The sequence below is a fragment of the Meriones unguiculatus genome, chromosome 8 (assembly GCF_030254825.1).
Source record: "Meriones unguiculatus strain TT.TT164.6M chromosome 8, Bangor_MerUng_6.1, whole genome shotgun sequence".
Classification (NCBI taxonomy): domain Eukaryota; kingdom Metazoa; phylum Chordata; class Mammalia; order Rodentia; family Muridae; genus Meriones; species Meriones unguiculatus.
Genome location: NC_083356.1, coordinates 102,759,963 through 102,786,146, shown reverse-complemented (window position 1 = coordinate 102,786,146; position 26,184 = coordinate 102,759,963). Strand labels below are relative to the sequence as shown.

The 26,184-nt window shown below is 37.3% G+C and overlaps 1 protein-coding gene and 1 long non-coding RNA gene across 6 annotated transcripts in view; one reads left to right on the top strand and one right to left on the bottom strand.

The window, feature by feature from the left end:
- Window positions 1-621: 621 nt before the first annotated feature.
- LOC132655912 (uncharacterized) lies at window positions 622-5,383 on the bottom strand. The gene is made up of 3 exons (XR_009593866.1): window positions 5,258-5,383; window positions 4,128-4,207; window positions 622-3,417 (listed from the first exon to the last, which is right to left on the bottom strand). It is a non-coding gene; the product is annotated as an uncharacterized LOC132655912 (long non-coding RNA).
- Kcnh7 (potassium voltage-gated channel subfamily H member 7) overlaps window positions 5,272-26,184 on the top strand; it is a 494,749-nt gene continuing 473,836 nt past the window's right edge. For 3 of the 5 annotated variants that reach the window (XM_021637081.2, XM_060390275.1, XM_060390273.1), the window contains exons 1-2: window positions 5,273-5,558; window positions 7,293-7,523. In XM_021637081.2, the coding sequence (XP_021492756.2) occupies window positions 5,483-5,558; window positions 7,293-7,523 (307 nt within the window). In that variant the 5' untranslated portion in view covers window positions 5,273-5,482. Of the gene's footprint in view, window positions 5,559-5,938; window positions 6,105-7,292; window positions 7,524-26,184 lie in introns of those variants that run through there. The other 2 variants (XM_021637080.2, XM_060390276.1) reach the window with 2 other exon arrangements.

The window sequence follows — 26,184 nt, the reverse complement described above, 5'->3', positions numbered from 1 at the left end:
GCTTCATCCTACCATAAAGACATTTGGTCAGACATGATTATTGCTGCTCCATTGATAATACTGAGAAATTGGAAATAACCTAGATTTCTGTCAGCTGATGAATTGATAGAGAAAAATGTCATACATTTACAGAATGGAGTATTTCTCAGCCACAGTAAATGGGAAAAAAAAATCATGATTGAGGCAATCCAAACCCAGAAAGACAAATATGGTATGCATTCACTTCTATGTGCATATTAGCTGTTAAGTCACTGATAAACAGGCTACAACTCAGAGACCCAGAGGGGTTAGGTATACAGTAAGGGAATAGGGTAGAGTTATAGCTCAGCTTAGAACAGGTAAATGAAATAGATGGTTATGGATGGACAGGTACTCGACTGGAATATGACAATCAATTGGGGAGCAGGGAGGGAGAGTAGGTGAAGTTAGAATGAGGGAAAGGATAGCTAAAACAAGGGACAGTTTAAGTGTATTATAATAATCTAATACAATAGAAGCATTCTAAATAATATACAAGAAAAACATTCTTAAAGAACCATTTAATTGCATATTTAAAATACATACATTATATTTTATATTAATAAATCTTTGATATTACTTTATTTAAAATTTTTGGGTTTTGATAAAAAGTATTCTAAAACTATGTGGAAATGCTATAATATCAGGATAAAGCTAAGAGTCAAAAACTTCTAATGTACACTATCAAATATTTAGCCATAATATTGCTATAATCTACTTTTATGTGTTTTAGGTGATTTTTCATAAGTTATCAAATTCAATTGTATCAGTATCCTTTATCAGTTTCTGTTATTAATGGATCTTTGATTCATTTGAACAGGTTATTTTCTGTGATGATTGGTGGAATGCTTTAGGAAGAAGACAGCCACCTCAGTCTTCACAGAACAGAGTTTCTTAATATAGTCAGTTTAACATATCATCAATAAAATGATTTTATGCTTAAATATTTGCATACCTCTTTTCATTATTGTTCACACAAACCTGAAAAACAGAAGTTAAACCACTGATTTTATAAATGAATTCACAATTAGATATCTTAAATGTTTTCAGTAGTATCCATTATGTTTTAACATTTTGTGTATGGAAATGTATTTGTATTTGTGTGTGGTGGGGGGAAAGGGGTCAGGAACCAATATTGGGCCTCCCCAGTATCACTGTCTTCCTTGGATTTTAGAAGTCTCTAGATTGTTATTAGGTATCTTCCTTGGGTGCTTCCCACCTTATTTTTTGAGAAAGTATTCCTCACTGAATTTTGAGCTAGATTTAATCAACTAGATTGCTTGACTAACACCTCTAGAATTCACCTGTCCCCTCTTGCCCAGCATTGGGTAAGCCATAATACCCTGCTTCTCTGTGGGAGGTGAGAATCCCAACCCTAATCATGAGAACTCAGACTGTCATGATGTGCAGAAAGCACTTCAGCAGTTGAACCAGCTCCCAGCCCCTAATTCCACTAGAATAAAATAGTGTGATGTTAAAATCTGGTCTTTGCTCTACTTTTATCTCTACTCCAAACTGTAGTTGAGCTCAACATTCCTGCCTCTGAGGAGATTCCAGAGCTACAGAGAGAGGAAAATGCAAGTCAAAATCTGCCCAACCCCTAACTGTAGAGTCAGATGTTTCTTAAGTTAGATGTGACCCAGTTAGCAAAAGGCCATCCAGCATCTCCACACAAGACCACATTAAGATAGCCATTAAAATGATGCATTGTGGTCATCAGATCAATAACACAGTTTTGCAAAATTGTACAAAAAACTTCACATAAATATCACCAAATTACTCTCTTTATCACTTTTAAACAACAGTAAAATGCTGAAGTAACACCACTCATTTCCTCACACAGTTTTTTTTTTCTTCTCAGCATAAGACTACCACTTCAAAATTCTATGATGATTACAATTTCTCTGAAGACTGGAGTAAGCATATATGATGCCTAAATTTTTTCTAATGTAATTTTTTAAAGAAAAGTGTTATTTCTTAAAGTGTGCTACAATGGTATCCATGCTAAACAAACATGGTTTATCACTGAGTAATACACCCAACAGCACACATGTAAAATGTGTATAACACTTGCTGTTTACTGTGTGTTAGGCATTGTTAAAACATTTACACATACAAATTCTTAATAGCTTAGATTCAAGGAAATGTGGGTAACTAGGTTAGTTTTAAAAGATATATGAATCTATGGCCAAAATCAGGAGCCTGGGTATCAAGTTGTACATTGTACGGGATTGTGAGAGCTCAGTTTATCTATTTTTTTTTTCAGTATTTGGATTTACAACTCAAAAGAATTCAAAATGCTTGTCAGAAATAAAACCCATAATAGCTGGTTCACTTTTAAAGAGAGTAGGATGAAGGTAGATAACTTTCCAGACATCAAGAAGCCCTGATTGTCACTCTCTGGTTTTATTCTATTATTGGGTGAGTATAGATTAATGTACTTGTCTCCACTGTACCAATATATAATGCATGAACACAATTACTGGGGTAATTTAGAAACAGGATGCCTTTAATCTTCTGTTCAAATCAATCAATTACAATGCATAGGTTGTGGAATGTTCTATGATTTTGCATAGATTCATGAATAGAACTGAACTTAGTAAAATGAGGCTGAGGAAATGTGAAACCTATAATCTTGCTTATATGTTACATAGGCTATAGAAATTTATCATGTACATACCATTTTGAGAGTTGTAGCTAAAGGAAAAAAAATGCTCTAGAGAATAGGATTCCATTTTTCCTCTTGGAGAAAGTGGAGCTACAGGGTTTCCAAACTCAAAGTTTGTGAAAGTCAGCGTCACAGTCGTAAACAGGAACACTGCACAGTAAACTTCTGACATGTTAATTCTTCTTACTCTGTAGTAGAAAAACATTTGTGTTTCAAAATATAATGAGGATAGTTATTATGTTGAAGTGGTATTCATCTTCTGAATTTACAAGTCATTTAAAATGTATCACCCAGCCATGCTGCTTTGTTACAACTTGTTATTGTACTACTGTGTCATGAAACCTTATAGGCAATGAAATTTTATATGGAAAATTTTCAGTTCACACAAGTTGCCTTTTTTTTCTCCTCTGTAGCTGGGATTTTGAGAGAAATATGAACTTGAGTTTAGTTTAAAAGATAAGTAAAAAAGGAAGGAGTTTAAGAAATGTGTCAAAAATAGTAATGTGTGTTTTTCTAGGCGCTTGGTGACTAAGATCAGGGTATGTGCCTTAACAGCCACTTGACTGAGTTTGCTGTTCCACTGTCATTGGTTGACTTCCTCAATGACTTCTCCTTAAAGGCAGGGAGCAGAGTCAGCACCACGGATAGCTCCACACACTGTGCTTCTGAGAGAGAAACCAGCCTCCTGGAAGTCCAGCTGCAGCTAGAGAACAGGATGGGGGATGACCTACCTACAAAAGAAAAGAAAAGAAATCAGGCATGGAGAAAGGGTGTGTTCTTAATACTGCAAGCGATGCAACCGCACAGATCCAAGAAAAATAAAGCTAATTAGCTAGAAAACTCAACTTTCCCAGGCCCTGTCTTCCTTTCAATTCCTTTTTCAATACTTTTATATGAAAGGATTAGAATTTTTGGGGGGCTCTTCTTTTTGCTCGGATTGGGCGGAGGGTTGATTTATAAATGCTTTATGTTAATCTCTTATTTACCACAAATAGGTGAGTCACCTTTCTAAACTTAGATTGCTTCTTTGCAGTTAGTTCCAGTCTCATTATTTCACTTCAGATCTGAGCTGTAACTGAACCTGTAAAATAGGAGCCCGACAGACTCAGACAAAGCAGAACAATGGGCAGCACCTTGACCTACTAGAGACCCTCTATCGTTCAGCTACATGTCCTGACTGAAGTCTACGGACCTTTATTGACAGTCGGGAACAAGAGATTTGTCTATGCTCTATTTTTATAGATTGAAGTGATGGCAAACAGAGAAAAGAGTGTGCACAGGGCTTTAATGAAGGTGACTGCATAAATGAAGGGAAAGAAGCAAGACAGGAAGAAAAAGAAACGCAAAATCAACTTCGAAAAGATGCTTTCCAGCACAGTTCTCCTTAAGTCTCCAGGAGCGTGTGAACCAAAGTATTTGCAAACCAGGAGGCGATACCCACGTTGGATGCCTTTGAGAAGCAAGAAGGAAGAGGTCTTCACGTTTCCCATTTAATCTCTTCTTGTCTTATGCAAGCGATCCCTTAAAAAAAAAAAGGTGAAAAAGCAGAAGGAATTGGCTAGTACATTTAGAAGGTAAGTAACAGGGGAGGTCAGGAGGAGGCTGAGAACTCTTAGCCCCACCCACCTTTTGTTTCTTCTCGCTGGCGCCCAGCCTCACCCATTTCAAACTCTTGGCTTGTACCATTTCCCTACACAATCTTTGTTCGGTCTTACCATCATTCTGGCAGTCTCTAGCACCTGGAGACCCAGTCACCCCTCAATATTGCAACTCCTCGGGGACTCCCTCGGGGAAACCCGGCATGCTCAGCGGTGCTGACATCCTTCAGTCTTTCAAAGGCTTAGCTCAGCGCTGCGTAGCCCGGGGTTTCATTCAGGGCCCGCTCCTGAGGAGCTCAAAAGGTCCGAGCTGGACCCTGAAATTGTTACCTCCACTCTTAGGTGGCGCCTCTTAGACTTTCAACATTCTGAACGCCCGCAGAGCTTAGAAACACTCCTTGGAGGGCCGGCTCCCCACCTGTCTTTTCTTTGCAGCTGAGGGTGTGTTAGCTAGCGGGGTGAGAGGCGCTTAAGAATGGAGCCCTGTGGCTAGTGGCGGTGGAGATCACCTTCTCGGAGTAGCTGTTTTATCACTGAGTTTTGGAGATTTCTTGGCTGCCTTCCCCTAAGGCACGCTTGAGTAACCGGAGCTGTGGCGGCGCCCAAGCTCCCAAGATAAAGGCTGTGTGTGTGTGTGTGTGTGTGTGTGTGTGTGTGTAGGGGGAGAGGGCGGGGACAGAAACGTCAACCCCCACCCTGCCTCCTTTTCTTTTTCCCCTTCCTGCAAAAGGCGCACAAGTCTTCCACCCTACCCCACCCCCTACCACCGGCAACCCTTGGGGCTCTGGGCAACAGCCAGGTTAAACCTATTTGCCCTGGGCAATTGGCGCTGTTCGGGAGAAGAGAAACAGATCGATTGCCCTTGTGACTCCCCGCCCCCCACCCCGGCCCAGCCCGCCCCCCGCGTTCCTCGGCCCTCCCCCGCCGCCTCCCGCACCCCGCCTCCTCCCCTCCCCGCCCCCAAGCCTCTCACCCGCGGCAGGCCGGTGCGAGGGCCCCCTCCGGAAGGTGAGCGGGATGGATTGGACTCCGGCGGGGAACGCGGGTGTCTCGAAGTGGTGCTAATGGGAAGAGGTTTCTGCTCCCCAAAGAAGATGCGCTGCCACAAAGAGCGGCTCGCGCGCCGGCCTGGGCTCTAGCCCGGCAGACAACCCGGGAGAACTCCGAGCTCTGAGCGCTCGGCGAAGACCCGGGCAACATGCCTGTTCGCAGGGGGCATGTGGCACCGCAAAACACCTTCCTGGGGACCATCATACGGAAATTTGAAGGGCAGAGTAAGTTCGTTTGTTCTCTCCTGTCGCTCGCTTTCCGCTTTGGTCGAGCACTTGGCGTCCGTCGCTTCCAAGCTAGAGGGATGGACAACTCCAGGCTGTCAAGTTAGGGGCTGGGAAAAGCCAGCCAGGCAGTTCGGATGGCAGCGGGAGTGTTCTCTCTCTAATATTAATTGGGATTTACATTTTAGATTGTGGACTCCATTGTACCAGGCAATTTGATCCTCCTCTCCCACTGCTCCATTATCTGCCTTGCTACTTCATGCCCTACTAGTCTACAACCTTAAAGGGAGCGTGCTGGTATAACAAGGGCTCGTATTCTAAAGCTCTCTTTTTCTGTGGCAGACTTTTTAAAGTCGGGAGCAGAGCCGACTCTGGCCTCGGAACAAGGACGTGTAAATGGTAGTAGCGATGTAAATGGACACGCAAACTGTTTTATCTTGGCGACCTGCTGGTCTGTGGAATGTCAGGGATGCTCTTGTGGTGTTAGTTGGCTCTTAAAACTGAACTTTGTCCGGAAACTGAAAATAAACGCCGAGGAATGATTTGGTGAGCAGCGGACTGACTGGTTTTGAGTGCAAGCAGCTCACTATTAAAAAACCATATTTGTGTCTCTCTGTTGCTCCCCTAAATATACCGTGTGGGAATTTAAAAATCGAAAGGCAAGTCTGCAAACCCCACAGAGACTGAGTGTAGAGAAATTTAATCTGCTCGTGCAAGCAAACCACCGGGAATTAACAATTTTATAGAAATATATTAATTTAAAATCGTAGACGTGTTCATTTAGATGCTGCACTAAAGCTACCTCAGCGCGCTTTATGTTTCATACTTTACATTTCCCCGTGCTGCGTTGAGTGATATGCAGATCTGGTGCCTGTGTACAAATTTAACTTCTCTATTTGGCTCCATATTCTTTCTGGAAATAGCAAACATAATTTGTTATCACATGTAATGTGATCTGTATTAAAATATCTACTATTACACAAAATTATAGCTTGTTCCAAAGAAAAAGTTTTTTTTTAATGTGTTATCATCATTTTCACTGCATATGTGTGTATTTTTTTTTTTTATCTTTTGGATTTGGACATAATGAAGGTGTGAAGCTTTACATTATTTATTGTTAATAAACGTGAAGTCATTTTATTGCTAACGACAATTATCTTAAAGATAATTAAATAAAAGTATGTGGTAAAAAACCACAGACATATATATATGCCTTTCCTACAGAAATCAAATCTAAGAATAAGTGCTTTGAGAGAGTTGCATTCTAAGGTCCAGTTAAAGTTGAAATGAGAAAACCTGGCAGTAAGAGAGTGTTTGAATTTTCCAGCTTAGGAAATTTTTTATCATACAACTAATTGGCATTCTGGAATCAACCACTGGCAAGCTGTTTGTCTGCCTTCACTAGGGTCCCTGGCACTCACAGAGCATGAGAACTAGACAACTTGGGAAATTCTGTTCTTAAAATTGAAGAATGATTTTCTTAATATCTTCTATTAAACTGATATCACATCTAAAGTTTGTAGAGGAGTGTGAGTGTGTGAGTGTATGTGTGTGTGTGTGTGTGTGTGTGTGTGTGTGTGATTTTTAATTCTCTTGGAAAGGTCTTAGTGATTAATTAGCATTTTGGGGAAGCAACTGCATTTCAGACCCTTGTTATGCAACAAATTGTTTTAGTGTTTGTGAGAACCCTGTGGAAGATTTTTAAAAGATGCCTTTACCATCTTCTTATTGCAGATAAAAAATTTATCATTGCAAATGCCAGAGTACAGAACTGTGCCATCATCTACTGCAATGATGGCTTCTGTGAGATGACTGGTTTCTCCAGGCCAGATGTCATGCAGAAGCCGTGCACCTGCGACTTTCTCCATGGGCCTGAGACCAAGAGGCATGATATTGCCCAAATTGCCCAGGCGTTGCTGGGGTCGGAGGAGAGGAAGGTGGAGGTCACCTACTATCATAAAAATGGTAAAGTGGACTCACTTAGGATTCCTTGCATTCGATGCCTTTGCAGTGAAATTGTAATTACTGAAAAGTTCATATGCCGAGAAACTTCACATAATTAACTGTAGATGACTTTTCTAATGTAAAGTCTCAGTGTCCAAGAAGTGTGGATGTTTTTCTTATTGGGCCAGTAGGAAAATGTTCTTCTTCATGAAGTGTACCTTGTTTGAACCCTGTAGAGGTTAAATAACTTAATCTCATGAAGGTCAAAAAATGACCTAAGTCAGCCCTGACACTTTTCAAAGGAGTGATGTGAGGATTAGTAACTCACTGTTTGCAGTGTTCTGTGTGTAGTGTGAGAGAAACACATTTTATCTGCCTGCATCTGAACATATGTCCAAGGTCTTCTTGGAAACTGTGTAATCTGAAATGAAAATGAGTTCAGTTATGAGTATTTCTTGGCTTTTTAAGTGTTGATGGATGATACCTCTGATTTCTTTCACTTGTTTTTTTTTTTTATTTTTGAGAAGATTAAGCATAGTATATAACTTCTTCAACTGAGGCACTAAACTTGGAAACATACAGTTGTTTTACAATAAGAAATATGGAAGACATTACTTGTAGGAAAGGAGCTGTGAGTTGTCCAGGTTATTGACACTCACTTTTCCACCACAGTTAAACTATTATTTCAAAGTTATTACGTCAATTATTTCAACTTCAGACACCTCTTTCTCATAGCCTTTCCCTTGAAACAATGCACATGTATTTACACTGTAACACACACCACACACACGTGTGCACACTTACAGGCACTGGCACACACATGTGTGTGTTCATATGCATGATACATATATTCAGATATAGATTACTGAATATAAATAGGTTACTTGATATGAATACTCACATAATTCACTTTAAGATATATATACACTCTTCAATGTGTATTTGTAATGGCATTTGCCTATTTATCAAAGCACTTGTAGAAAACTTGTGTGTTGTAGCTTATTTTGTCAGTATTGCATCAGCTATCTCTCTCTTTTTTATGTCCAAAAGTTAATGAGGCTGAGGGTAATCTCTTCAGAGTTTTAGAAAACCCTTAAATTTGGTAAATGCATGAGTAATATAGGCTATACCATATTACAAGTCATTGTTTGAAAACTACAAAGAAAAAAGCAAAAGAAAGGTTAATTCTTTCTCTTATTTTCTTATAATTAAATGTTTCTTGATAAGACATGTACGATTATTATTTGCCGGATTTTTCCATCGTATGAACTTGAACTTGAATGGGTATTTGAAACTAGTATTACTGGAAAAACAGGTTTGTATGACTTTGCATTGCTCTGGAGTGAAAGCAATTGTATGATTATCAAGCGGCACAGAGCTTGTTTCTTAAATTCTTCCCAGTTTACTCTTACTTTTGATCAGTAGCATTGTGTATTATAAATAGCCAAACTGGTCCATTGTCTGAAAAGATTTTTGTAGTAAGGCTGTCGCCAAACATTGCCACTTACCTTTTGTCTATTTGATGTCAAGACACTATTTTTTTTTTTTTTTGAAATTGTAAAACGTTCAGTGTTGTTTCTTCTCTGAATGTACAGGACTATGCTGACATGGTCCCTGTTGTGGTTGTTCAAGGCTGGTGGTCCATCATTAGTTGTTATATTTGCAAGACTGTTTCAGAATGTTTTCAACTTAAAAAAAATTAAAGGGCTCTTTTGATTAAGTCTGTTAGGTACTGAGTACATTTTACTGAATGGTTTTAAATAGGAATTGTCTATGTTAAATGTTGTAACTGCAATGTAGAAGTTTTGAAATCTCATCCGTTCATTCACTATAACTGCAAAATAAGCTCAGAACATGTTTCAAAAAGAATTTTATATATAAGCACAAACCTGTTGGTTACAAAGTCTGTAGTAAGGATGTTGGTGCATTGACCATTAAAATCTATGCCTGATTGGTTGGCTTAGCTGCATAAATGTTTACACCAACTAAGGTCGATGCATGCAGAGGACCTAGACCCCCTGCTCAGATGTGGCCAACTGGCAGCTCAGTCTCCATGTGGATCTCTGAGTGGGAGCAGGGACTGCCTCTATCATGAACTCAGTTGACTGCTCTCTGATCACCTGCTCCTGATGATGTAGCCTTGCCAGGCCATGGAGGAAGAGGATCCAAGCAGTCCTGATGAGACTTAACAAGCTATGGGCAGATGGCAATGCTGGAGAACTCCCCCTTTCAGTGGAGTAGGGGAAGGGGCGGCAGGGAAGAGGGAGGGAGGGTAGGACTGGGGGGAGTTAAGGAAGGGGACTTTAGCTGGGATGTATAATGAATAAACTGTGAAGAAAGAAATAAAAATAAAAAAGAGAGGAGGAAGGGAGAGAGGGAGGTAGGAGAGAAGAAGGAAGGAAGGAAGGAAGGAAGGAAGGAAGGAAGGAAGGAAGGAAGGAAGGAAAATAAAGAAAGAATCTCGTACAAGGCAGCTTTGTTTGGAAGCTCGTGGAAGTACAGATAAGGTGAGACACACTTTTAAGGAGTAAGACATCTTTAGTGCTAACAAGGAGCTGTCTATTTAACTTTATTTGGTAGAGGAAATGGATAGATGAACTCAGTTTTACTATTTTTCAAGGATAAGTTATTAAATCCGATCCCCTTGGAGACTGTTAAATACAAATATATTCTCCTGCTTTGGATGCATTGGCTTTAATACTATTTCAGGTGAATGAATAGAATCTTGAGGGCTTACTTGTTTATTCTCCTGACAGCGCTAAAATCAGTGAAGGCTTGTAAGATACAAATGCGTTGATAGTCTCACCTCTTTTTGACCTGTTCCAAACCACTTTGTAAAACAAACACAAAGAAGAAAAACATAGAAACTTTCATTATGTTTCTTTTTAAAGTTTTCTTGATACCTTTTAACTGGGGTCATTTACTTTGATCGTTTGGTTTCTTAATTTTTTATTCTATTCAGTAAATGCTTCCTTTCCTTCACTTATTATTAATTCAGTAGTTCAATGGAATATATATATATATATATATATATATATATATAATGTAATGACTACATCATGAAAGTTAGGAACAGTTGCTATATTCTTTGTTGACCGTTCATTTATGATGGAACAACAAAAAAAAACATTTGGAGGAATAAAAAAAAATTGAGGATCAGAAGATCATTTCTGAAAACTTGTTTTCTGAAGCAGCCCCACCAGCCTGCTGAGCAGTGAAAGCAAGAGATGTGTGCAGCGAGTCCCACTGGAAACTTGCTAAGCTGCACAGTCCACTGAGAAGCAGGACTTCCTACCCTGCTCTGTATGTGACTCTTCCAGGTAGAGCATATCATGCTGTTTACCAGAATATCAGTTCTTAAAAACCCACTTATCTGAAGTAGAAGCACTTGACAGGCCTTCCTTTGAGAATTCTATTTTACAGTTTAAGTCATTATTGCATAAATCATTCTTGGCAGCTCTGACTGTTGCTTGAGGTGATGAAGCTGTAAATCTTTTGACACGAAACTCTAATTATATAAAACTATAATTACACTGAGGCTTATATAAGGGTGGGCACGTACTTTAATACTGTCATGGCTTCGTGTTTAAAAAAACATACCTTAAGAAGAGCGATTCAGAACTGAAGACACCTTAGTTATTTCCTTGTTTGTGGTTTGTAGGTGATAGCAATAAAAAAATAGAATATCTTAATTGGCTCTGCTTTAATTTACTTCTTCACTTGATCATCATGTCATAGAAATAGCTTGTTGAAGACCCTAAAATCCCTCCAGCTATATTTAAGTATGTAACACATGTCACAAAACAACTTCAAAAATACAGAAAACCAAAGTAAACTTCAGTAAAAATCAGGCAGTCTTATGATTTCGGCGCTAAGATTCCAGACACAGTGCACTTGCAGTTTTATTAACCAACCAGTATTGTTTATAGTTGCCTACCCTATCTTTTTGCTGCTTTTCAGTAGCTGGCTGTTGGGAAGTGGCGAAGCAGAGCCCTCGCCCAAACAACACAGAAGTACAGAGGCAATATTTAATTCCACTCAAATTGAAAATGGCCTTGGTTTGCTAGCACTGAGTCTCTCATTCCTGAGAGCTATGAAGAAAGACCTAAAAGATGTTGTTCTTTAAGAGTGCAGGTGACTCCTGGTTTTTACCACTTTAATGGCATTTGTATAACAGAGCAAAAAAAATGTTCATTTGCAATTTACAAACCATAAATTTTTCTAAGAAGTTGTTCATAAACAAATAAAAAAGAGAGGCCTTAGGACTGTTAGAGCCAGTCACTACTTTTCCTTTATTCTTCAACTTAAATAAAATAATCGTTAGTATATACTTTTTATTATACTTTTTACTTGCACACTATAATGATGTCATAAGAAAGCAATGCAGTTTAGTTAAAAGTTTAGTCATACGAAATAACTATTATAATGGGTTTACATAAGCTTTATGCATATAATATATTCAGCTCTCCTAATTCTTGGATTGTGTAGTAGAGATGCAGATGGTGGTTTTAAATTCAGAAATAGAAATATAGTTTGTGTGTGTGTGTGTGTGTGTGTGTGTGTGTGTGTGTGTGAGTGTGTGTGTGTGTAATTCAAGCAACAGGAATGATTTCCAAGGAGTGTGTTGCCTGAGATTTGTTTCACCCTCACTTTCTTTCTCTCTCATCCAGACTTCTCCATACTTTATTCCATAGGATATTATTACATCTGAGAGTCTAAAATTCACTTTCTTTCACTGATCTTTTTTCCTAACACCTCATGCCTTCTGGAAGTTATACTTGGTTCATTGTATCTGTTAGCAAAATAAGCATTCTGTAAGTAGTCCTTCCCACAATGTGAAACTTTGTTTCATTATTGTCTCATGTGAAACCAAAATGTCCTAAAGATAGGAGAGGTCTAATCCTGGCTTGGAACACCATCCTCCAGCACTGTGTCTGTGACCACTTGTGGGAAAAGACACAATCTTTTCTTGTGGCTTGGGAGATGACATTTTGGTTGTTTTTATTTGTAAATGGCTTGAGAGCACGTTAATTCATGGCACAGAGTAGGATAGCCAGAGCAGATGGCTTCTGCCAAATTCTGAGGCATCGTGCTTGCCTGTTGTCTGTTGTGGTTATTTGTTATAAATAAGCACTAGCTCTGTTGCAGCCAGCTGCTGAGAGAGTTATTGAACAGTTGAGTTACATGGAAGGACCAGGTATAATACAGAGCACCAAGATCAGCCATTCATGCTGCCAATTGAATTAGAAGCCAGAGAATCATTCTATACTTTTCTCTTTTCCCTAAACTGTTGGTCAGCAAATACCTCACAGCACTGTCCCTGCTTCTCCATTTGCTGTCAAGCACTCCGATTAAAGTCTACATGACCCACTTTTGGAAGCATGAAAAGATTGTTTCCGTTCTCTGCAATCCGTTTTGCACGTTGCCATCAGAGGGCTGTTGCTGAAACATGAATCACACTGATTTAGTGAAGCTAAGAACCACTGTAAATGAATTTTAGGCACTAAATAAAGAATACAACAGTCCCATAAAATATGTGCCCTGCTATCCACCTTTTACAGAAAGAACACTGAGACCATAGAGACTGAGTCACTTGTCAGACCACACAGTTCAAAGTTGATGATGGGTCCCAGGCTCTTGGCAGCTTTGCCTCACTGTTCAATGCACCTAGGCAAAACCCTGGGCTACAAGCTTATACTCATTAAAACTGTCAGGATAAAGTTCAAAACACTTTTTCGGTGTTGTTGGTGGCTTTCCCAATCAAATTTACTGGGATTTTCAGGTGGGGAATATTTGCATAAAACAGGTAAGTTCTCACGTGAATCATGAGTGCTAACTTGACTGAATATGTTTTTGTTCCCTTAATTGCCTTTTCTTATACATATTAGAAAATAGCATCTCTTTTTAAAAGCAAAGTGTCCTGGCCATGACATTATTTGTGATATGTTTTTTTGCTTTGTTTTGTTTTGTTTTGTTTTTTGTCTATAATGTGTTCAGTGAAGATCAATTAGTTGGGCTAATTAGCAAGTTTGTTTCTTGCACAAATTTTATGCTTCAAACATAATTGATACATACATATATGCAAGGTACATACATATATGTATACACAATATATATATATGTGTGTGTGTCTGTCTATGTATGAGTGTATATATATATATATCTATATGTATGTATGTATGTATGTATGTATGCATATATATAAACACACAAACATGTGTGCGTGTGTGTGTGTCCAAGAATATGTGAAATCCTCAGGAGTTTTTCTTTGTCCAAAAAGTAATTGATAGTCTCTCTTTGGGCTTTCCCTTCACTTCTTACATAAACCATCACTGACCTTCTGAAGACAGTCGTTTTATGATGTCATTCCTGCTTGATTTCAGACCCCACTCCACTAAATACCTGAACATTTGGTTCTTGATTCCAGTGTAAATTCTGGGGTAACCTTCATCGTACTATAAGCTATGGTAGTTAAATTTATCTATTTTCTGAGCACAATCATAAACTATTAAGCTTTCCTAATTTGTAGACCTTTCAGAAATGTGGACCAATGCTGCCGCAAGTATGTACTTCATAAATACCCTTTGAAACATGTATACAGACTGAAAAATAATACCATAAAGTCATAAAAGTAATATCATTGGAGAATTGGAAAATTCAGTGGTAGTCAAAATGAGACATTTTGGTTTATAAGATCACACATAAAATCATCTTCAGAATACCTTTTTCCTTAATTTATAAGTGATTATCTGTCTTGACCTAATATTTTAAGGATTAAATCTTCTTTTTAATATATAACTATATAAATATAAAATATACTAGAAATAGGAAAGAAAATATTTGCCAGAAATTATTTGCGAGTTACTGTAGGTATCTCTCACTTGCCACCAATCAATGACTCAATATTGTCTCCAGCAATCTCTAATAGCCAAATGCTCAGATCTCTTATGGAATTTTCTTACTTGAGTTTTGCTTGTTTGTTTGTTTGTTTGATACAATGTCTCTACTGATGACTTGTGTTACCCAATATTGGCATTTTACGTGTTGCTGAGCTTTTATCGTCCAGCATTTTCTTTTTAGACCCGGTTACACTTTGTATCTTAGGCAGCTCTGGGATTTACTCTGTAACCTGGCTGCTTGCCAACGTATAATCCTCCTGCCTCAGATTCATGAGGCTGAGGTTAGGTACAGAGGAGAACCACTACACCCAGTTCTACTCTCTTTTCTAGAGATTGTCTAGTCGGTAATGACACCTTGATATCAAAGTTATGCAACAATGAAAGGGTGAAGTTCAAAAAATGAGTTATTAATAATCATAATTCTCAGATTAGTGTTTCCTCTTTCTTTTTTAAAACTGTGATGTCTGCATTTATCAACAATGGTAAGCTGCTGGGAAGCAGTCGTGAGAAATCTGCAAGGGATTAATCCCTGTAAGATACTGGGTATCCTTACTACTAAAAATTCAAGCCAACTTTCCGCTTGTCCCACTCTAGTTTCAAGAAAGCCAAATGTTAGACTTCCGTGGTCATAGCTGAACATTCCATAAAATTTTCTTGATTGTAATTAAGAAAAACGAAGTATCTTTTCTATAGCAACTCACCCATTTCTCAGAGAGCTCCCTGTGATCTCTTCCACTGTTGAAACACTTCTGCTTCTCTTTTAAAACAAACAAACAAACAAACAAACAAACAGAAACAACGGTTTCTAGGCTTGGTAGAACACTTCATGCTGTTTTTTTTTTTTTTTTTTTTTTTTCTTAGAAAGGCATAAAATCAGCAGTGGCAGGTGCTTAATGGCCAGAGATTTGCATGAAGGATGGAAAAAAAAAAGAGTGGTCATTGTAGATTGTGCAATCATTTACTCTTTGAAAGATGCTTTAAAACTACAATGTGGTACATATGTAAGCTCATTGGAACACAGTGCTATTCTTCACATGAGTCTTTTTCCGTAAGTAACTGAGCAGAAGACAGTGTTGTAACAACATATAAATTTAAAACATATTTGTTTGAAAAAAAAATCAATGTTAATTTCATACAAAGGTTTATAATGAGGGGATACTTTTGAATAAGTTTATATTTAACTTTCTTAACTACTTTTGAATAAGTTTCTATTTAACTTTCTTGACTAACATTTTTCTCTTCTTTGAGAAATTTTTATCAGCTATATACTTCCATGGTTATGGCCTTTAGTTATTTTCCCTTTTTTTATCACTCCTTTTTTTATTCCCTCACAATCATTGGGAGTATGTTCATCTGTCATGAATGTTAGTTTTGATTAGATACTAACTCTCAAATGTTGTTTGGAATACTGGCTTTGAAAAAATGTTATTTGAAAAACCTAGACCCCTGCTCAGAGGAAGCCCAGAGGCTTGATGATAAAAATGAAAGTACAAAATTAGCAGTGAGTTTGTAGTAAATTTCTCAAATAATATAAAAATAAATCAGATATTTGCATATCAAAATTTTCTTGGCATTAGAAAATATATCACATTGAAATCATCACAGTATATAAATTTAAATCATATCTATTTGAAAGAAATCAAGATATCTAATAAGTGAATAATTTTAAAGACGTTTCCATTTATCTTTCTTAAATACATTACATATTTTCTTCTTTCGCTGAGAAACCTGTATTAACCTTAAATTAGATTTAATGTTATAAAAGTTGATCTTCAGCTATGCATGTATTCAAATGTATGCATAGCGGATGTGCCTTGTAGGTGATAATTCCAGATGACCATCGTATGTAGACTAAAGTGTTCTACCCAAATAAGTCTTTTCTCAAGCAACTAAACTTACTGAATTGCAGTTCTGTTTCTGGTATTTATACAAGTTGCTTTGTGCTTTACCATTGAAACGTTGTGAGACAGTAGTATCATATTATTCCATTCTTCCTTCAGTTAATTGGTGATTGAGAGAATTTAAGCAAAGTATTAATGAGCACAGAGCAAGAGGGCATGAGTTTTCCAGTCTATACTTGTCTGAGCTTGTAGACTCTCTTAAGGTGCCTTCAAATGAGATGTTTCTATAACCTCACTTGACCATCTCCTATTTGTGCTTATTTTAGATCTTACTCATAGATTTGATTGATTACATATAGGATAGATATAATCAACTTGATTCACACCACAGGGAAAAGTTTTTTCCTAAGTATTTTGCATGTAAAACTTGACTTATTGAATAAAGTGTATTTTTAGTTAGTAGTTTTAAATTCAGTGGAATGAGGGTAGTTAGCATAGGATTGTGATCTTTGTATAATTATGAGATATACTTTCTTTTATTCTGAAAAATTATGAATTGTTGATTAGAAATTTTATGCCAATTTAAACTTTGGTATATCTTTTATCTGGTCAGGACACCACCAGGGGAAAAACCTATACACTACAGTGCTTTTCCTCTCCATTTCTCATGAAATAAGTCCCCAACCCCAAACCCTGCCCCCGAAAAATTATGTAAATTGTCAAAACTTACCACAGTTATTTAAAGGGAAAAACTGAGTTTGCTAATGTAGACAGTCTCTAGTTTATCTGAAATACTTCCACTTTTCTTCTTCTTTGGTCAGCTGTCATGCTCAGTAACTGTTTGTATCTGAACTCTTTACCCCAGTGACCCTCAGCATTCCTGTCCCTGCCCACCACGTTCCTTTGCCTGAGGGTACTTCATATCAATCCTTCCTGCACCCCTCAACACTTTTCCAATTCTAAGCAACTTCTATACAGCGTCAGTCTCAGCTCAATTTAAAGGTGTTCCCTAAATCCCTTCAGGTACCTTTTCTACCTTTTCCTGACATGCCTTTCCATATGTCTATTAGGATACTTATGAAATGAAATTTTAGCAATTTGTTTCTAAATTGGCTTTCTCTACTCAATATTTAACATTTTGAAAGCACTCGTAGAGACTTATTAAAGATAAGAAGAATTAGCAGAAGAATGGTTTTTAAAATAGTCCAGGCACAAACATTTTTGTGGATGAAAATATTTGTAGTGTTTTCAACGGTAGGTTCTACCAAAGTCTTGTTCACTCATTCTTTCTTTCAGTACCATAAGCTACTCATTTAGATAAATGTGAAAAGTGTAAAATCTCTTGCTTATCAATTGAATAAACAATGATTTGCTAATGTTTACTTATAATAAAACAGCTAATTACCTTTCTTAGTGATCCTGGAAGGAGAAATGGGAGATTTCCGAATGCCTATATTCTTAAGCAGTTGTGTTGGGTACCCGTAAGTAAATGAAAGTAAGAATTTCTCCATGTGATTTTACACATTCATATGCACATTTGCATCTTACTCTTCTCTACATTTCCCCAAAATACCCATGATAAAATAACCACAAAACCTTCCTTTCAATTGTCCTGAGCACTTTTTCTTCTGTCATTCGCATACTAGAAATAGACTCATCATTATACTAGTCTCTCCGAGCAGTTAATTCTTCATTTTCTCCTTCTTTCCTTCCTTGTCTTTTTTCTTTATGAATCTTGTCACAGGGACTAAGACTTTAAAGTCTGTGTGGTGTCAAAAACACTTCACCAGTCATAGCCTGAGACCTGAGGTTTTCAACACCTCAGCAAGCATGGACTTCATAATCTCCACCCTTCTCTCTGTACCTAGTTCTCTCCCCTTGCCCTTTGTCTCTGTGATTTAATACCATTAGTAAAAAAAAAAAATAGAAAATACACATGTACATATAGAATATAAAAAAACAAACATCTATAGCAATCAAACTAAGAGACATTCACTGATAAGTAATGTTATATATTGTCTATAATTTTCTTTGCAAATATGCCTCTGTGTGTCCATGAAAGTAGGACTCTGTTAAAACAAGATGCACACAACATTGAATTTGGAATAGATACCTTTATCTTATCACTAAAAAATATATGCTGAATCAGAACATGTTGCAATGATTACATATTTTTCCATAAGGACAGCCCAGAAAGTATTGTGATATTCAAAAAGTATTGCATTAGAGAAGATAGATTATTTACCAAAATACTTAGGAAATATTTTACTATTTTTAACTTTGTATAATTTTAAAGGCATACCAAGAAAATAGATATTCATCTTGCTTAACCAGAGTATTTATTTATTTGTATACTTGTTTCTGCAAATATAACTGCTGGGAAAAAACAAAAATATTTCTCAAAATGATGCATTAATATTTGATACTTAAATATTTTGAATTCCAAAAGGGAAGCTATGTTCTTGATTTTTTTTTTTTTTTTTTTTTTGTAAATAATAGTATTTGGCATTTCCTTTAATTTCGGTTGAACCAGTAAAGTGAACTTATTATCTGATCATTAAATTTAATCTCAAATATTTACTGAAGAACATATATGGAAAATGTTTGAAGCAATTTATTTTATTATTTACAGAGAGCTGGTGCTGGAGATTGTTATAATTAGGTTGTAATGAGAACTTACTGAATAGCTAATTGAGCTGGCTAGTAAACACACCTTCTCATACAAGGACAATCCTTTCCAAAATTACCAGACACATTTACATCTTATTTTAGTAATTTAGTAAAATTTTTAAGTATCAGGCTTAAAAAAAAAAAGCTAGCGTCAATTATTTACTATTTAAATAGTTTATCATGTAAAAGTTAAAGCATTCATGGACTTTATCACTTTTTTGTGTAATGTACATTGGATTTTAACTTGTTCCTGGTATTTATTGTTGTGCATATGTGTGATAAAAATTTTGGTTACTGAAAGGATATTTTCATAAAATAAAGACTTTTAGATAAAAATATAGTCTTACTCTGATAAAAAAATTATGACTTTACAAGGTAGAAAATTCACAGGAAAAGAATAGGGTAATGGAAGTAAATGGTATCAAGTATGATATGTGATGTCGAATAGTAAAATTACACAGTAATATATGAGGAAAGTACCCAAGCAACAGCAAGAACGTTAGACAAACCCCAGCTGTACCCATTGATTCCTACACAACTCACTGCAAAGGCAACAGGGAAAGACCCTTGTGGGCCCTGCCCCCTTCCTTAACCAAGTATGGCAGACCGCGGGGAATGGGATCTCTGTAGCTGTGACTGAACGCTTAGTCTCAGTGCTCAGGTCTTCCCTCCAGGTGTTCTGTTTAATGAATGCCGCTTATCGGAGGCTCAGTAGGATTTACCGTTTCCCAGATTGCTCTTCTCGGAATTTGCTCCCTGAAAGAATAAGGCCACAGAACAGCCTCTAACGATGTTCGAATCCAGCAGACCCATTAGCCAGCCTCGACTCAGTTCACAGTCTAAAACGGCATTACTCCTTTCTTCGCAGTTCATGTTTCTGGAGTGACCAGAAGGTGTCCTACTGAAATTTCATACCTATGGGCACTCATTATTCCAAACGCATTCACTGTAACGCATGTATGGTGTGGGTTATACAACATTTTATTTTAATTACTGGCTCATTTGAAGATGCCAATAATTTCAATGATAAATTTCCTTTTGGCAAATACTTTATATTAAAGAGCTGTTATTGGTCTTGGCATTTTGAAAATGTGAGCAATGCTGCTTCCTCTTTAAATATCTTTACCAAGGAAGAGTTTTATAATGCCACCTTGATTTTTTTTTTCTGTGCTGGAAAATAAATTTAAATGTCTGGGGGAGCTTCAGCTCTATTACAGAAAAGACAGTTTCAAGTTTAAGATGATAGACAAAGAAATCACATAAGTACTTATTATCTGAGAGAAGAAGAACTGTTGATAAAATATACTTTGAACGTAAAGAATGAAGACGACACTCAATCCTTAAGTGCCGTTAGCTGCATAATGAAATACCTGGAAAAAAAAAAACAACAAAAGGTATTTTAGATAACGCATTTTTATTCACATATCTACATGTGCACACATCTCCAAAAATAATTCAATAAATATGGTATTTTTCATAGCCATGACATGTGACTCTTGTTTCTAACTCCACTGTCTCTGAACTAAAACAATCTTCCCTTCCATAGCCCTAGCTCAGTTCAACAACAACAACAAAATCAGAGAGTTTTGTTTTTTGGATCAAGTTTATTTTAATTTACATTCATATACAATAATATCTTGTTTAAAAGTTTGACATTTAAGCTAAATTATTTCTGTCAATTTGTGTGCAATTTTATACTTTAGGGTAATTGTACAGTATGTTTTTAGGATTTTAAGTAATAATAGTTATTATTTGAATGCTTAAAATATGCCACTGTTTGTATAAACTGACGGCATGCCCCCTCCATGGAATGTTTAAGTGGAAGGATTTTTCTTGTAGATATCACAGAGAGAGCAGCCAGAGACATCTTGAAGAATTCAGAGAAGAGAGAGGAAGAAATAGACTGAACATGTCCAACAGACTGCACATGGCCAGGACGACAGGCAAAAGAGGGAAGAATAGCAGAGGCTCGAGAAAAACTATCGTTTCTGTGAGGAAACAGCAGCAGTAGAGCACAGAGAAAAATTTAGTGAGAATAGCAGGGTTATAAGGAAAATGAGTAGCTAAGGGAAGGGAAGCCTGTTAACTGGAGGGAGTTTATGATAGGAGAGAGGAGGTGTGAAGATGGACTCTGAAATACATACCAAGTACTGTGACATTGAAGGAGCCTGGAGGTGGTGAGCATGAGCTTTGATATGCTGATAGGTAGCACAGGTAGACATATGTCTCTTCTTGCAGAGGTAAAGGAAATGACTCCCTTTCTCAGATGGGAAATAGTTTGACAAGTTCTTGAGTATTGGTGGCTTTTATCTAACTATCAGAAGTCCTCCTATAGTCCAGGTTGATCACCTTTTTGGATATTTGGACTTTCTTTTAGAGTTCAGGGAGTTGGAGTTTCTTTCGGACCTAACACTACTCTTTTAAAATCATCCCTTTAAAACATCCTACAGCTGTTGGTGTTCTGTTCAGGAAATTGTTTCCTGTGCCAATGAGTTCAAGGCTCTTTTCTACTTTTTCTTCCAACAGATTTAGCATGTCTGGTTTTATATTGAGATCTTTGATCCACATGGACTTTGATTTTATGCAGGGTGAGAGATGTGGGTCTATTTGCATTTTTCTACATGTGGACTTCCAGTTAGAGCAGCACCATTTGTGAAGATGCTAGCATTTTTCCATTGTATAGCTTTGGCTTATTTATCAAAAATCAAGTCTCTGTAGGTATGTGGGTTTATTTTTGGGTCTTCTATTAGATTCCATTGATCCACCACTCTGTTTCAATGCTAGTACCATGCAGTTTTTATTACTGTTACTCTATAATACACCTTGAGATCAGGGATGGAGATACCTCCAGAAGAGCTTTCATTGTAGAGGACTATTTTGGCAATTCTGGATTTTTTTATTATTCCATATGAAGTTGAGAATTTTTCTATCAAGGTCTATAAAAATTGTGTTGGTAACTTGATGGAAATTCATTAAATCTGTAGATTGCTTTTGGTACAATGGTCATTTTTATTATGTTAATCCTACTGCTCCATGAATATGGGAGAACTTTCCATCTTCTGATATCTTCTATTTCTTTCTTCAGAGACTTGAAGATTTTTTTTTCATACAAGTCTTTAACTTGCTCTGTTAGAGTTACACCAAGATACTTTATGTTTTTGTGGCTATTTTGTTAAGTGGATATTAGCTATATAATATAGGATAGCCATCTACAGACCTAAAAAAGCTAAACTCTAAGGAGGAACCTAGGGACAATGCTTACATCTCATTCAGAATGGCAAACAGGATAAACACCAGAAGGGGTAGAAGAGAGGAAACTGGATGGGAGCCTACTACAGAGGGGCTTCTGAAAGGATCTACCCAACAAGGGATCAAAGTAGATGCTAACACTCATGGAAAAACTTTGGGCACAGCACAGGGAATCTTATGGAAGAAGAGAGAGATGGGAATAGAGGGACATGAAGGGGCAGAAGCCCCAGAAGGAGACCAACAAAGCTAAACGATCTGAGCCTAGGAGGTCCTGCAGAGACTGATGCACTAACTGAGGACAATGCATGGAGAAGACCTAGACTCCCTGCTCAGATGTGACCAATTGGCAGCTCAGTCTCCAAGGGAGGGAAGAAGGGGCTACCTCTATCATGAACTCAGTTGACTGCTCTCTGATCACTTGCCCCTGATGATGCAACCTTGCCAGGTCATGGAGGAAGAGGTTCCAGGCAGTTCTGATGGGACTTAACAAGCTATGGGCAGATAGCCATGATAGAGAACTCCCCCTTTCAGTAGACTAGGGGAAGGGGATGGGGGGAGAGGAAGCGTGGGAATGGGGGGAGTTGAGGGAGGGGACTTTGATTGGGATATATAATGAATAAAATTGTGAAAAAAAAGTTCTAAAAAATCCTACAGCACCTAAAGAAGTGGACACCATATGGTTCACTTTTTAATAATGGGAACTATATTGCTTACAAAGCTCAGATGCTTTCTTGAGGCTACAGAGTTTATCTAGGACAACTACCATCCAAGCATTCTTTGTCTTCTTTCAGAGCCTATAGCTGACAACCACTACTGCACCGTGGCCCATTCTCACCCCTTTCATACTGGTGCAGTGAAATACATAGCCCATACCTGTGGGGATGTGTGATTTTTAACAGAAAAGTGTGAATCATTTTTTTTTTATTTCAGATTGTGATGGCTAATCACTGTTGTCGTCTTGACACCCACTCCTACTACTACCATCCCCATCACCATCACCACCTCCAGCACCTCCACCATCACCACCATAACCTCCACCACCTCCATCACCATTACCATCACCACCTCCACTACCCTCACCTCCTCCATCACCACTATCACCTCCACCACTACCATCACCACTACTACTACCAACTACATCTGGAATTAACTAAAACCCATATTGACAGGCACACTGTAAGCTGCTTTTCTTAATTAAATCATTGGAAGTGAGTGTGGAGACCCTATTCTAATTCAAATCTTCTTTTCTTTAAGTTTATTCATTTATTCACTTTACATCACCAATGCAGCCTGCTCCTTCATCTCCTCCTGGTCCCACCCTCCCTTTCCTTCTTCCCTTTCTTCTTAGAAAAAGGAACCTACCCCATATCAACCCATCATGACAAATCAAGTCACATTAGGACTGAGTACATCCTCTTCCACCTAGGCCACACAAGGCAGCCCCTTTAAGGGGAAGTGATCCAAAAGCAGGCAAGAGCTTCCATGTCAGAAACAGCACACCAGTTCCACATGAAGGGAACCACACAAAGACCAAGCTGTCCATCAGTAAGATAAGTTTAGGTGGCCTGGGTCCAGACCAGGCATGTTGTTTAGTTGGTGCTTCAGTCTCTATGAGCCCCCTTAGGCCTAGATTAGTTGACTCCATTGGTCTTTTTGTGGAGTTCTTGTACCTTCTAAATCTTATAGGTGAGAATCTTTTTCTGTTGGCAACCTCTATAAAGGACATGGAAGAAGGAAGTGTGCTCTGTTTTTGCCTGTTTGAGCTCACTCTCATTAGCAAGTCCATTCCTTCACTGACATTAGAGCCTACTTCTACAGGATTTTGGTGTGCCTCAATGACCAACTGAGACTTCCAGTCTCATAAACTGACAACTACTGGACTCTTGGAACTTCCTTTGGTAGACAGACATTTCTGGATTATCTAGATCATAACCAATAAGCCATTTTAATAAATCATATATATACATAATAAATATATATAATAAATCATATATACATAATAAATATATATAATAAATCATATATACATAATAAATATATATAATAAATCATATGTATATATGTGTGTTTGAGCAGGGATAGTGTAGTGTGGTATGGTATGTATATCCATTCTTTAAGTTATGTTCCTCTAGAGAACCCTGACTAATATACACATAGTTACACAGATGTTATACAGGTTATAACATCCATCCATGCTTTTCTGGAAGTAACAAGAAAAGGGCAAGAAATCCCCCCATTTTCCATTCACAATAAGGTTTATGACCCTTATATTATAACATGACTTCTCTGATTATATATATCTTCTAAAGGGTCTTGGAAATCACAATAAATTCACCTTTTTTTCCCACATTGCCTTACACAAAGCAGCTACTCAATAAAGTATTTCTTTAAATCACTGACCAAATTAAAATGTAAAGCAAACTCTCTCAGACTATCCACACCTTGACTTGTCATTTACTTTTCTGGCACAGTGCTAGTTTCTTGCCTGTTTGATATAAAGCATAAGAACTGTGCTGATCATTTGGCATTTGATAACTAATTGGTGTGCACTCCCATCGAGAAGAAGGGTTAAAGCCTCCTGTTAGCATGTCTACTGTAGTTGTTCTTGTTTATTAAGCTTCTCTAATAGTTTATAGGTATGGCTGCTGACATTCCTATGAGACACAAAACAATCTCACAGCAAACTTCCTAATACTTTGGTTCTTATAATCCTTCTGCCACCTCTTCTAAAAACAACAACAACAACAACAAAAAAAAACACATACAAGCAACATTTTACAGATTGAATAGGTTGTACTTCTGTATTTAAGAATGTTACAGATAATGTAACAAAAATCAATGAAGAAAGAAACCATGAATTTCAAAGATCACAGGGGTGCTTATGGAGGGTTTCGATAGAGGAAACAGAAGGGGGACAATCATATAATTATTATAATCTCAACAAATGAAATACTTAATATCAAAGAGAGAACAGAACATGAGGATTTGTGTTATAGATTTTGGGGTCAGGTGCCCTGCCTCTGTCTCCTGAAAATGTGTGCACCAGAGGATTATTCTACAACCACTGAAGTCTCTTGTCCATAATTATATCATCAGTGAAAGGACAACTATAATAGATATATTATATATTGTATATATTATAATGATGCATAATAAATACATACTACAATGGCTATAAAAGAAACTATCTTATCAAAATATCCACGTTTGTATTAATAAAACCACAGCAATTCTTGACACCTACTTAGCGCAATATCAGAGTTAACAAATACAATGTGAAAAGGAATTCAGTTAAAAACTCAATGTAAAACTGACCATCACATTCAAAAGGGAATATATAATCTCATCTGTGGCTGAATTTAAAAATGTGGAAGAAATTCTGACTTCAGTATGTGAAAGAAAATTCTATCGTGAATTTTGGTAAGCAGTTTTATCCTTGGAACTTTAACCCAGAGCTCAAGAACTAAATCATACTCTGTATAATTTACTTTGGGTTTCTGTTTTCTTTTGAAATGCAGAGGCTTGTATCGGGCATGTTTGTCCTGAAAGCACCAGCAGTCCAGGAAACCTGGATTCTTACCATTTGTCTGTGCACAACTAATGCCAGTAACTATGCTCCAGAAACTGGTACATTTGGAAGGATGCTTCCTCCTCTACAGTGCTGTGTATGTTCAGCTCACTGCTTTGTAGTCCAGGATTCAGTGATAATCAAGACGAATCGCATTTATAGCAAAGATGCAAGCAAAATTGGAACCTATCTATTTGTAAAAAAATATCTAGATGAAAATACAAAAAAAAAGTACCAGAGCTTATGTGGCTGTATAACATAGTTTTGAAACTGAATCCTTTTCAAAGTAAAAATGGCAAAGTTATTGATATTATCGCAGGAGAGCAAGAAAACCCAGGATTGATATATGTTTACTGCATGTATACACTCTAAACAAAATGTATATTTGGTTTCATTTAGTAGATTTTTTTTTAAAAAGTACACTATTCTTTAGCTAGTATTTTATGAACTTTTGT